The sequence below is a fragment of the Microtus pennsylvanicus genome, chromosome 3 (genome assembly GCF_037038515.1).
Source record: "Microtus pennsylvanicus isolate mMicPen1 chromosome 3, mMicPen1.hap1, whole genome shotgun sequence".
In the NCBI taxonomy this organism is placed as follows: Eukaryota; Metazoa; Chordata; class Mammalia; order Rodentia; family Cricetidae; genus Microtus; species Microtus pennsylvanicus.
In genome coordinates, this window is record NC_134581.1 from 5,334,126 (window position 1) to 5,347,503 (window position 13,378).

At 54.4% G+C, this 13,378-nt stretch overlaps 1 protein-coding gene across 2 annotated transcripts; it reads right to left on the minus strand.

Annotated features, from left to right (window-relative positions):
• Positions 1 to 145: 145 nt before the first annotated feature.
• Vill (villin like) lies at positions 146 to 13,026 on the minus strand. Of its 2 annotated transcripts, XM_075964191.1 has the most exons (19): positions 12,855 to 13,026; positions 12,630 to 12,704; positions 12,140 to 12,345; positions 11,555 to 11,663; positions 10,269 to 10,379; positions 9,804 to 10,003; positions 9,347 to 9,425; positions 9,166 to 9,264; positions 8,548 to 8,683; positions 8,214 to 8,314; positions 5,813 to 5,950; positions 5,553 to 5,711; positions 4,779 to 4,958; positions 4,115 to 4,260; positions 2,782 to 2,923; positions 1,206 to 1,391; positions 893 to 964; positions 502 to 759; positions 146 to 319 (listed from the first exon to the last, which is right to left on the minus strand). In XM_075964191.1, exons 1-19 carry the CDS (start codon positions 12,918 to 12,920, stop codon positions 206 to 208), a joined length of 2,577 nt encoding a protein of 858 aa, XP_075820306.1. In that variant the 5' UTR covers positions 12,921 to 13,026; the 3' UTR covers positions 146 to 205. The 2 variants fall into 2 exon arrangements, with proteins under 2 accessions (XP_075820306.1, XP_075820307.1); XM_075964192.1 differs by lacking the exon at positions 5,813 to 5,950.
• Positions 13,027 to 13,378: the final 352 nt, after the last annotated feature.

A 13,378-nucleotide genomic window follows, 5' to 3' on the forward strand; every position in this document is an offset into this window, starting at 1 on the left:
CAAAGCCTCATGCACACCCCTTCCCGCCATCATGGGGTCGTCTGGAGTGAGCAGGCGGAAGGAGCCCTTTCCACCCAGGAGGGTATTACCCAGAGTGCCACAGGGCCCTGCTGCCGAGAAGGTGAAGGCACACAGGCCACACCTGACACCAACCAACTGGCTTTTTATTAGGAACGGGGAGGTATTCCAGGAGACTTCCAGGAGCTCAGAAGAAACCCAGCTTCTTTTTCTCTTGCTGCTGCTTCCACTTGGCCATGTTGTAGAACTCCTCCTTGGATTTCCCAAAGATGTCTTGAAAGTCAGAGTCTGAGAGATAGAACTGGGGGAGGGGTGGGAGTGGCGGGGAGGGACAGGATTCCTGTGCCACCCAGAGGTGTGATCCACACTTCTCCAGTCTGCCCACTGCCTGTCTGTGACCACTACGGGGGGCAGGGTACCCGGGGCCCCTCCAGTGCAGAGTTAGGTCGCAGGCCAGTGCTGACAACAGCGTCTGGTACCTACCTCCTTGCGGGCAGGATCCACTCCCTGTGGCAGGTCCTCCACGGCCTGGTGCATCAGCCTTTCCCGGGGCAGGCTCCCATTGGCTGCTGAGCTGCTGCAGCCCTCGCTAGGGCTTTTGCTGGGGTTCTTGCCATCCACTCTGTGGCCCAGCTTTAGATCATTCTCTGGGCTTTCCTGGGAACTCTTGAAGGCCAGTAGGGTCAAGGGACCTGCCTTGTTGTCACCCGGCCCTCGAGTTAGCTGGAAGTTATGTACTTCCTGTCCAGAGAAAAGCTCACAGAAGATGGAGGACTGGAGCCCACTAAAGATCACATTGAACCCACAGGCCTCTTGGCACCATCTGAACCCAGACCACTATGTGGGGCCTCCAGGAAAACTGCTGGACACTTACTGCTGTTATCTCAGAGATGGCAGATGCTGGGCCCAGGCTTCCTTCCACAACCTCCTCATAGGACTGGTTGTTCTGGGGGAGGGGGGGGGCAGGAGTTGGGGTGGGAGTTGGCATAGGACTGGTTGTTCTCAGGGGGCAGAAGTTAGGGCAGGATTGGGGGGACTGGCAAGGGAAGGAGCTCCCTGAAACCCAGGCAGGAGCCTAAAGGACAAGGTCATGTCTCCCCCTTACTCATGGGAGATCCTCAGCCTGGAGGGGGGGGCTCTTACAACGCTCCCCAAGACAAAGATGGGGGAGGGGTGCTAGGCCTCACCATCCACTTGTAGGGGTCCCAGGTGACAAACCACCCAGTGAAGGTGGCAGGCTCATGGCCCTGCTTGACCAGAATGATGGGTGTGTCCAGGATCCTCTCTGCTGGGTGAGTCCTCAGGTACTCCCGGCCCCAGGCCACTGCCTCCTTCCTCTGCTCACCTGCTTCTTCCCCAAGCCACAGGAAGATCTGGGCCACAGAGAAAGCCTGGGCTGGGACAGGTGGAGGAACCCCCTGACTCGGTCACCTCCTCCCGACTCCATGCTGCCCTGCGTGCATATGCCTGGCCAAGAGCACTTGCCCAGCAAGTTGAGATGCTCCCACACTGTGAACACTTGCCAGCACAGGCATGCAAACATGCATCTAATATAAATAGTTACAAAGCACTAGCGTGTGCTAGGAACTAAACACTCAACAGTGAAAGGAATCCAAGTTACTGTCCCCAAACCAGGTAGTGTGGCATGTGTCTGTAATGACGACACTGGCAAGGTAGAGGCAGGGGGATCAGTTAGTTCAAGGCCATAGTTGGCTACCAGAGAGAGTTTGAGGCTAAAAAAAGAGGGCCTGGGGTTGCTTGCTTAGTCAAGTCCTGGGCTGACACCTAGAGGGGGTGGGCAGGCCCAAAATCCCAGCAGAGTCATAGGCCAGAGGAAGTTCAGGTTACATAGTGAGCTTAAAACCATTCTGGCCTATAGAGATTCTGTCTCAAAAGAAGCAAAGAGTTGGGAAAAATCTCTGCTCTCAGAGTCTTCATGGGAGAGCAGGCCACATGTATGTTTCAGAAGAAAGTGAAGAAGGACCAGGCAGTGCCGAGGCCATAAGCAGGATGTGCCTGGCAGGCTCGGGACGGTGAAAGCCACCACGGCTGGAAAAAGGGCAGGAGGTGGAGTCCAGAGATTTGATCAGAGAGCATTGGCTAGGTAATAGGGGAGCTTGTGAAGTGGGGAAGAGGGGGGAGATGTAGTCTGGGCTTGGGAGCTCAACCTCCTCAGAACTCAGACAATACCACACACAGTGACACACAGACACACAGTGACGTCACATTTGGCTACATACACCATCTCATAGCCACGCAGAATTTCACAGCCCCACACATACAGTTGCTCAGTCACGCCAACAGCCTATCATGTGTCCCTTCTTTCTGTCTCACACAGACACACGTGCACACACAGGCAGCGCCACCAGCTACAACTGGTCTGGCCGGTTCTGTGTAGTACTGGACCACACAATCGCTGGCATCGTCTACCCAGTCAAATGTGCAGGTTCAGAGAATCATTGCATGTATGCTATTATCCAATCAGTATTTCCATTTACTGCCATTACCATACAGTCAGTCACAGGCCCTCATGGGGAGTCATACATGGCATCATAGGACACACAGTAATATATACAACACGCAAGGTTATGATCACACACAGCCCAACTCTTGTTCCTAGTATGCTGTGGTCTTCCTATCACACCCAGACTCTCAATCCATGGCAACAATCAGTCACAGGCTAAGTTCACCTTCACACCCAACTCCACCAATGCGGACACGCCCAGCGTTCCCAGCCCAGCTGAGCTGGAGTGACTGCCTCACCTCCTGACAGGCGTCTAGTAACATGATGTCATACTTGTCCAAGTCCTCTTGGTCAAAGAATACCACTTCCGTGAGGACCAGGCAGCCCGAGGGGCTGGAGCACTCAAACAGTCGGGGCTGGGTGCTGGAGACCTCGGGGAGCCTGGCCAGAGGAGGGGCTGTGAGGGGTGCCATCTGGGCCACACTGGCCCTTGGCATGTGTGCCCCACCCCCACCTCAGGGAAATCCGTCCTCTGGGACAGGAGACCTGGGCTTTCCTCTGGACTCCACCCACCCCTTGGCTTTCTCTGGGAGTGCCTGCTCTGGGCCAGGGCACCTTTCTTTCAGGGGACAAATAGAGAAGGTGACTGAAAGTCTATCAGCTGCTCCATGGATGGGGCAAGGGGACCTGAGACCTAGTGGGGAGAAGCTGAGCTGAGGCCCTGTCCTCCTTAGAACGGGAGTCACCTGCATTCAGTTAAGCCAGGGAGTAGCCTCAGGTCCAGGGTGGGAGGAGGGGAGCAAGTCTGGGAGGGTTGTAGGACATTTAACTATGTAAAGATGCATTACATTTGTGTGTGCTGTGTTTAATTACGTAAAGATGTGTTGCATTTGGTTTCACCTTGCCTGCCTACGGCACCTAATTTGGCCTAATAAAACGCTGGGTGGCCAATAGCTAGGTAAAGGAGGAGTAGGAGGGGTGGTGGGCAGAGAGAATAAGTAGGAGGGGAACTCCAGGCTCAAAAGAGAGAAGAGAGCTAGGGAGAAAGAAAGGGACGGGACATGTAGGGGCCAGAAACCAGGCAGCTGCTAGACAGCCAGACACAGGGAAGTAGAACATACAGAAAGAAAGGTAAAAAATCCCGAGGTAAACTGTAGATAAAAAGAAACAGATTAAAATAAGAGCTAAGATAAAGCCAAGCATTTATAATTAGTAAGAAGTCTCTGTGTCGTGATTTGGGAGCTGGTTGGTGGCCCAAAAGAAAGCCTGGTACATGAAAGCCCAGAAGACTTGGGTGGAGGGCAGCGCCCAGGGACTCAGCTCCTTCAGTCCTTGAGTCTTAGTCTGCCCTTACCCCTGGGTTTGTCCTGCTAGGGATTGCCCCTAGAGGTGGTGCAGAAAGAGGATGCTGCCAGCAGAGGGCGCCATTTCTCCATTTGCCCTGGCATTGACCCCATCCAAGTTACCAAGGGCTGGAGACTGCAAGGCAGGCTCCCGTGCCCCTGCGGGTGGAGGACGGCGAGTCCCTCAGTTCTAGGCTTATCTTTCCAGCTCTCTGTGTGATTCATTAGTCACCACCTCCGGGCCTCAGCTCCTCCTCAAGATAAATATTTTCTCCTGTAATCCCATTACCTCTTGTTGCTGGGATAGGGGGCCCGGCCTCCGAGGGCTTCCCAGAAGTGGGGAGGCTCCCGACCCTCCAGCACCGTCTCCGTGTTATTTCCAGCGAAGACAGTGACCACCATCCGCGCCATCTCACGCTGGTCCCCATTACAGCCCTGGCAAGCAGTGGCTGGGTCAAACCCTACAGCAGGCAGGGCTTCACCTCCAGTCCCATGTCCATTCACTGGGGTCTGTGTGGAGTTGGACCTGAGCCAAGGGAGGCCTAAGCTATGCGGGGGACCCCTGTGAGCAAGGCATCTCCTTTCAGCTGAGTCTCTCTGGGCCCAGAGTGTGGATGAGAGACACTCAGGTTTGGAAGTCATTTGTGGTTTATGCTAAAGATAAAACAACAATAACAACAACAAAACCCCAAAACAAACAAGACTAGGCCTCTCTCTCTTTCCTAAAGGGACTTGGGGAAAGTCCGCAAGCAGGAAGGAAGGCAGCCAGAGCCAGGCTTGCCTCTGCTTGGAGGAACCCCAGTTCACTTGTGAATCAGGGTTCCTGGGCCACTTTACACCACCCACGGAACCATCCACTGGCCTCTATCTAGCTGGGTTTCAAGCCTGCATTCGGGTGGAGGGGATCCCTCTCTGACCCAGCGACACTTTCCCAAGTGGTGATGCACTGGTACCTTCCCAAACCAGAGGTAGCAGACATCTGTTGTGACCAGGAAGAAGATGTCACCGGACATGAGGGAGGAAGCGCGGGCTGGCACCTCCATAGTTCTGGTGTTGAGGCTGTCAGCCCCTTGCATGTGGAACAGCCTCGTGCTGGAGATTGGTGGCCTCTTCCCTCCATTGTCTGCACACCCCTAGAAGAAGGTGGGCGCCCCGGCTGAGGCAAGGGCTCCTGGGAGCAACCTCCCTGCCCTAGAGGTGAACAAACTGCTTCAAAGGCTACCACTGTCCTATGGCCCCTTTCAAATTAGATTGTCACCCATTTCAGAGGGCCCAGAGCAAGCTCCTGCCACCATGGTGTGCCACCTCATCTAGGCACAGAACCATCAGAGCCAGGGGTCATGAGACCTCTGAACTGGACCTAAAATGAATCCTTCATTTTTGTGGTTTTTGTTAGATAGATGATTGTTATTATTATTGATTATTATTATGAGTACATGCATGTGTACACGTGCTCGCGAAGGTCCTGGGATGTCAGACGTCATTCTCAGGAATGCTCTCCACCTCCTCTGAGATAAGGTCTCTCATGGCCGGGAGCTCACCAGTGACGCTAGACTGGCTGGCCATTGAGCTCCGGGAATCCTCCTGTCTCCACTTCCCCCAGGCTAGGATCACAAGCACACAGTGTCACACCCAGCATCTTTGTGTGGAGGCTAGAGTCACTCACGCCCAGGCTTGCACACCTCTCCAGCCCCCCGTGTCAAGGGGAAGACCAACGTGGGCTCTACCTGGAAGACCACCAGCTGTCCCTGGAAGATGGCCAGGAAGTGGGGGGGCTCTCTGCCCATGGTCACATGTGCCTGCACCAGTGCTCCATGGTACATGAGGTCCATCTCCTCAGCATTGAGGTTCAGGGCCTTGGTGTCTTCTATGGTGGTCTGGAGGCCCTGCAGAAGGAGGGGGACATTAATGGCCTGGGGTTTCCTCTTTCACTCTTAAAATCTAGGTCTCAGTGGAAGGCAGCTGATATCCCAGCAGGTGTGCATACCTGCCATAGGTACAGGATGTGCCGGACACTGCCAAGTGTCTTGTATGTGTAGAGGGCAAGGTAGCAGTTTCCTGAGCACAACTGGCCATGGTGCTTGGGGTCCACAGGCTGCCTTTGTAAGTCCTGGATGCACCACACCTGGGGACCGAGGGACCCGTGGGCACAGATGAACCTTACCTGCAGCAGCCTGCCCAAAGCTCTCACTGGCTCCTCTGTGTCAGCAAGCGCTTACCCAGTTCTGTGACTGCATGCTTCACATTGGACCTGTGAGTGACCCTTTCCCCCACAGACCTCAGCAACCCCACGCCTTTGCTGGCCTCCCCTCCCCTCAGCACAGATTTAGTTTGCCTTCTGCACCTGGGAAAATAAGCGCAAGACTGGAATCTACACGATGGACCCAGCTCCTGGCCCCTGGCCACCTCCGTCTAGACCCCATTAGCTATGGCCCTGACTAGGGGCAGACAGCACCCAGACAGTGCCCCTCCCCCAGGCGCAGAGGTGCTCTGCTCAGGCCAGGAGGGTAGAAGCGAGGCTGAAAGAGAGGCCTTGGCGCTCTGGAGGGAAAATTTCTCTTTTCTTTGTAGTGTCATTGACAGCAACAACAAAACAAACCCCTAAACAAAAAAAGAAAACCAAGGTTGGGGTGTGATTTAGTTGGTCGAGTGCTTGTCTGGCATGCACAATGTCTTGGAACCCCTCAAAACCAGCATTCTGCCTGTAAGCCCGGCCCTGGGGAAGTGAGGCAGGAGAATCAGAAGTTCAAGGTCAGCCTTGACAGTCTAGTGAGTTTGAGGCCAGCTTGGGATATGTGAGACCCTGTGTAATAAAACAAACAGAAAACCAGAGACTGCTCAGAGGCTGAAGGGACAGCGCTTGCTCACATTTGTCTGAGTGATGGCTTGTTGCTATGGAAGCCACACCTCAGCTTTAGAACCAGACAGAACTGGTGGAAGTACGGGTCTGTGCAGGCTGGTCCCAGGTCTTCCCCCCTGTAGCTGGGGATCATAGCGCCAACCCCGCTGCACACCAACCTCAGCGCCTGGTGTCCCTGACCCACAAACCCCACCGCACATATGCCGGCCTGGAATCTGCATCTGCTGTCCATTACCCACACAGACTGACAGCGAGCGTCACCAAAGGACCTCCCCTCCAGACCAGGACATCAGAACCCCGTGTTTTTCTGAAAAGACTGCCACAGCCCCAAACCTCCCTAGAGGTACACTTACCTGGGTGGGAGGACTCCCTACTTCCACAGGCCCCTCGCCTTTGTGCTTGGAGCTGATCTCAGACCCCCTTTGCGACTTCCTTGCCATCCTCCCTCTTGCTCTGTCCACCTGGCCCCTTCCTTTACCTCTGCTTATTCCCCAGCCTCCCTCCTTTCTCCTCTCCCCGGGTTTCCTCCATTACCCTGTCTCCTCTCAGTCCGGCTTTCCCAGTCTTCCCGCCCACTCCCTCTGTCTTCTTCTTCTCCCCTCTCCCGTTTCTTCTCCTCTCTCCATCTCTTCTCACCCATCACTTCTGGTCATCCATATAAGGGCAAATGTAGGCAGGACTTCTATTTCCTCTGACTTCAGTTTACCTACAGATTTAGACTCCACTCCCGTCTCCTCACACATAGACACACACAGGTTGAGTAGCCTTGTTCCCTTTCCCAGAGGCTCATAGCATCCCCACATTAGGAGATGCTTGGGGGCCAGATTGGACCATAATCTCTGCGTCCATTTTTTTTTAATTAATTTATTTGTTTGTTTGTTTTTGGTTTTTCGAGACAGGGTTTCTCTATAGCTTTGGAGCCTGTCCTGAAACTAGCTCTTGTAGACCAGGTATTTATTCTGTATACAGTGTTCTGACTGCATGGCTGCTTGCATACCAGAAGAGGGCGCCACATCTCATTATAGATGACTGTGAGCCACCATGTACATGCTGGGAATTGAACTCAGGACTTCTAGGAAGAGCAGCCAGTGCTCTTAACCTCTGAGTCATCTCTCCAGCTGAACTTAAAACAGGCTTGAGGGAACTAAGGGTTCTGCCTTAATATGTCCAACAGGTCAGCATGAGAACACTGGACTGAGGCCAGATGAGGGGTTTGTAACAGGTGTGCAGGGTCCGTGATTTATGTGTCTGCACCAGAGTTGGCCACAGGGCATGGTTCATTGTCCAGGTGTTGTCCAGCTGTGTGCCTGTGAGTGAGTGTCCATGGTGTGTGCGAGCCAGCTGTTGGAGAGTGGACATGTATGTGTGGGGGTGTTCCTGGGTGGCTTTAGCTGTTGAGACAGTGTCTCTTGTCATTCAGCCTGGCCAGCGTGCTGGGTTTGCAGGTGTGACTCCAAGTCAACTGTTCCTCAATCAGCTGTTCTCTATCCTTGTGTGCATACCCCCACCCCCAAGCCAGTGCCCTCACCTCCACTTGCCCAGAGCCGTCATCCACCATTCTGAGCTGGGCCGCTAGCTCAGGCTGGGTGTGCAGCTTGCTTACATCCAGTTTTGCCTGCATTCGTTTATCTGTGTATGGAGTTTAGAGTCAGTGACATTCCTCAGTGTCCCTGGGCCCAGGCCCTCCTCACCCTTCTCACAGGCCCAGGACACGCCCTCTTTATGCTCATCCTCCTCACCTGTTCTGCCCCCTCCGGATTTAGAATCCCCAGCCACCTCTGGTTCCGTCCAGGTCTGCCCATGTCCCAGGCTCCACCCCCGCATCCCCCAGGCTCCACCCCCAGGCTCCACCCCCTACTCACGGCCCTCTCGGTGTTTTTTCCCATCTGGCTCCTTCGACCACGTCTGGAACAGCTGCTGGAAGGCGGTTGACTCTGCACCATCGCTCACCACCTCCACGTTGGTGTAGCTTGGGTAGCCCTTGGCCTGGATGAAGCCCTGGGACACAACTCTGTCAGGCAGGCCTGAGGCCCAAGGACTCTAGGCTGTGTTCAGCCCCCAGAAACATCTGTCAACTGTGGCTACCAAGACACCCAAGCTCTGAACTGCATCAATTAACTAACCATGTGACGCTTTTTACAAGCCGGCTCCCTCGCCGCTGATCTTCCGGTCTCTGAGGGTAGGCAGGGGCCCCTTAGTCCAAGCCTGGTGAACACTGGCCATGACATACCCTACTGTCCCATAAATCTCCTCTGCCCCAAGTGGAGAGGGCGCTCAGGCCTCAAGGCCAGGCTGAGACCTGCACACGTGACGTCTTGGCTGTCAGGAATCTTCCCCACCACATAAGGTTTCGGGGGTAGACACACTCACTTCCTGACCCTGGAATATGTTCCAGAACAGCCATTTCTTCCCTTCAACCCCAGGCAGGGCATCCTGAATCAGATCTGTCTTGCTTCCCCAGAGGGGCCCCAGGACCTCACCACAGCCCTGGTGAATGCAGACTTCTTGTCCTGGGGACTGGACTTCCGTCCCTGCCACATGTAAATCTTGAAGCCACCCTGGTCCAGGAGATAGCAGCCCTAGGAAAAAGGTTGAGTCTGGTCAGCAGGAACAGGGGTTATGAAGGGAAAGGGTGGGGAACCAGACCCAGGCTTTTCTTACTTCCTCTTGCAGGAGGTCCTGGGTCAGTGGGCGGGTCGCCAATTCCTGGACTACCAGATCCATTCCCTTCTCAAAGACACTGTGGGGCAGGCATCCAGATGTGAACAGCTGGTCTCTTCCTGGCCTGATGCCAGCCTAGTGCCCTTGAACTCCTCTGGTTTCCCAGAGACTGAAGTCATGAGTTGTCAACTCAATTATTGTGCCTCTCCTCGGGGCTTAGGTAGCTCCTTGACCCCCCACAGGGCCTCAGTTTTCCCATCTGTACTATGGGCTTTTCACTGATGCTACCACACGCCACACAAGAGTGCAGATCATATGGGCCCATCACCCCACTTGACCTTCCCTGGAAACCTCTGTGTATTTACTAGAGGTTTCCATGGAGAAGCTTTGTTGTTTTAATAACGACACACAGTTGTGACCCCTCACTATCCCCGTGTCCTCCCCCAGTTCTGCTCACTGGTAGAGACGGACGTTGGCCTTCTGCTGCTGGCTAACGCTGTCGCTGGGCACAGCGGCACTCATACTGCCTGATCTGCAGCCCAGCACAGCCTCCATGATGTGTACAAGGTCCGTGGCTTTGTTCTCGTCCTCCACCACACCGATCTGGGCACGGCCACTGCGCTCCCTGTCCCTGAGGCTGCAAGTCAGGGCCAGCGCCTGCCGGAGAGGAGCCGGGGCTCAAGGCTTCCTGGGACCGGCCCCTCGTTCCACACACAGCCCAGCCAGGTCTTTCTTGGTACCCATAGGCACGGGGATAGGGCCAGGGGAGCTGGTGTCCTGTCATTTTAGTGTTCCCAGGTCTGCTGTGCTCTACCTAACAGAGGCCCGAGCCCACTACCCCTTGAGGTGGTCAGATGACGGGCACTTAATGAGCTTCCTCTCCCCAAGCCCTGTACTCCCGGTTCTTAGGGCAGACACTGACCCGTGACTTCTCAGAAATGCTGGTTTTGGGTCCATTCCATTGGATCATCACCTTGCCCAGGTCCAACAGGAAGATGTCTCCCTTATTAAAGCTGTTCCAGGACAAGGTCACCTTCCAGAGTCAGGAGAGAGGTGTGGAGGGAAAAGGTGTCAGACCACCAGAACCAAAGGCTGGGGGAGGAAGAAGGGGGAAGGGGGCGAGGGGGAAGGGCGAGGCAGGGTGTGTCGCCTGTATGCGTGAGGTTGTGTGCAGCTGTTTATGTGTGTATGTGAGATAGTGCCTGCCACAGCATGCAGGCTTGCATCATCATAGCCACACGTGACCTTTCATGTGGTTACACAGAAGCGGGACATAGGCAATTGCTTATCTCTGTATGAACATGTATACATGCGTATATGGGACACATCATGTGTGAACAGGAGCATGTTCTCAAGGGGACAGTATCTATGTGTCTGTGTGGTGACAGTATGAAATGGAGCGTAAGGATGGTTATTAAAACAGACACATTTTGAGGACACTGAATAATCCCAACGGCATAATGTAGTTAACCAAGGACTACATGATGCCCATCCCCACCTGACCAGGATTCTGTGGGGTTATGGTGCAGAGTCTGGGAAGGATTGTGTGCTTCCCAGGGCTGCTGTAAGCTTGGTTGACTGTCATATAAAGGGGGGACTAAAGGGTCACCCCCCACATTGTAGATGATGCTCATTGCGCAAACTCTGGCCGCGAGCAGAATGCCTTGCTCCTCTGTTAATTTCCTGGTGCGTGAATGAAAGGGCACTGCTTGGACTGGAGTGAGGGTGCACCCGGGGATGACAGGGGTAGACAGTGTGAGTGTGTGTGTGTGTGTGTGTGTGGTGTGTGTGAGTGTGTGCGGTGTGTGAGTGTGTGTGTGTGTGTGTGAGAGTGTGTGTGTGTGGTGTGTGTGTGTGTGTGTCTGTGTGTGTGAGTGTGTGTGTGTGACAATAGATAGTGTGAGAGAAAGTGTGAGGCTATCACACTCCCATCATCCTCCCTTCAAGGGCCCAGTACACTCCGCTTCTGCCTCCTCTGCCCACATTCTCAAAGCTCCCACGAGGCATGAGGGAAGACAGGGGCCCAGCAGCAGAGCAGAGGTTGGGCGGGAACCCAAGGCTGCCTTGCGTCTCTTTAGTGAGATGGGCCATCTGGGGAGCTGTCGTTCAGCGCTCCACACACTCCCCACATTCTCCGCCTTTCTCATGCTTCAGGATACTTGGCCCGTGTGAGCCTGGAGGTGAGACCGTGTCCCCGTCTGCTCTCACCTCGGTGGCAGACACATGCTTCCTTCCCCTGATGTGCAACAGTCGCTGGACATTGTACACGTTGGTCTCCACTTGCTTGAGGCCAGAGGCTCGACCTCCCTTCCTGTAGCTGAGGAAGGGATTGGGACCCGTGAATGAAAACACACCTTGTGTAGAAATGAGTGTGGGCGTGAGCAAAGGCTCGTGTGCAGGTCTGTGTGGGAAGGTACGTGTCTGTGACACATGTATCTGCGTACATGTGAGCATATGTATGCGTGAGCACATGAGGTGCATGAAGCACAAGTGCGCATTGCTTATCAGCATGTAGAACTGTGTAGACTGGTAAATCTGGGGATTTCAGACGTATTTTTTACCCGGGTGACACTAGTTGTGAGTACATGGAAGGACATATTTGTGTGGTAGATATGAATGTATGTGAGCTTACATATCTTAACAATGTACATACACTAACACACACACACACACATGCACGCAAACACGCATGCACGCACGTTACTAGTCAGCCAAAGAAAAGCCAGCATCTCAGGGTACCCTCACCAGGTACACTGCGTCCCCTCTCTCTGTCCCCCTCTCCTCAGCACTCACACGACTCCAGGGTGGAAATAACTGTGGAAGCAGTCCGACTCATGGCCCTGTGACTCTCGGTGCAGCACCGTCTGCTCTCCTAGAACCTCCTGGAGGTGCTGCACAGAAGTAAATGCAGCCCCCTGGGTCTCTGCGCTGGCCTCCTTTCCAATCCAGTAGTGCAGGTCGCTGGACTCTCCCTGGTTAGCCTTTGGGCTCTGAGGGACCTAGGGTTCAGGCATTTGTATATGTGGAGGGGGAAGGGACCAGGCTCACTCCAAGGCATGGTGGGAGAGTGAGGGATGTGGAGCCAGGGATCAAGGAGCCAGTGGACAGGCACTTGGATGAGGCTATGAGGGAAATGGGGACTAGAAGGCCCCAAGGCAGCAGCCCCTGGTAGGTGGCATGTGGTATGGGGGCTTCTGATCTCAAGACAGAGTTTATTTCCAGGCCTGAGTTTCTTCAGCTCTGGGCATTGCTAGCCCTCAGAAAGACTCCCCGAGTGACTTACGTGAAGGATGATATAGCAGCATTCCTCGAAGAAAGTCCCATGAGCCCTCTCAGGCAGTGGCAGCATCTTTAGGTTCTGAGAGAGAAGGTCGCCAAGAAGCAAGTTAGGGACCTTTACCGATGACGGCCAGCGATGGGGTGGAGGAGGGAGCTCTAGCTGGGAGGAGGGGGAGGATGGCAACACTACTCCATGCTGCAGGCTGTGCTATCTGGTCTTGCCCCTCACCTCAGTAACCCATATTTGGAGGGCTCTGTGGCTGTCAATGGCTGGGAGGTCCTGGTTGATGTCCATCCTAGGCTAGGCAAGGACGATGGTGATGCAGAGGTTGGGGGATAGCCTCTGCTAACACAGGTGTGTGTTACAGGCTCCAAGCAAGAGATTTTCTGCCACCCGAAGCTTTCCAAATACCTTCACGAGAGAATGTAACCTTTGTTAAACATGAAACTTCAGCAAACCAGGCAGGTACAAGTGGATGGGCTTACAGGGGCCTGGGTAAACTTGAGCAAACTGGGAGAGGCGTGGTGACGCGCGAACAGGAACCTGGTTTGTCTGTGGGAAAGCTTCCCAGCAGGCAGAGCTCTCTAGCCAGGAGTGCCCTTCAGCTAGCAGCAACATCTGGAGACAGAGTTAGAAACTGGCCACCAAGCACTTGAGGTGTAGTTCAGCTGGTAGAATGCCTAGCATGCAGGAAGCCCTGGGTTTGACCCCCAGCACCACACAGAACCAGGCGTGGCGGTGCGTGGCTTTAA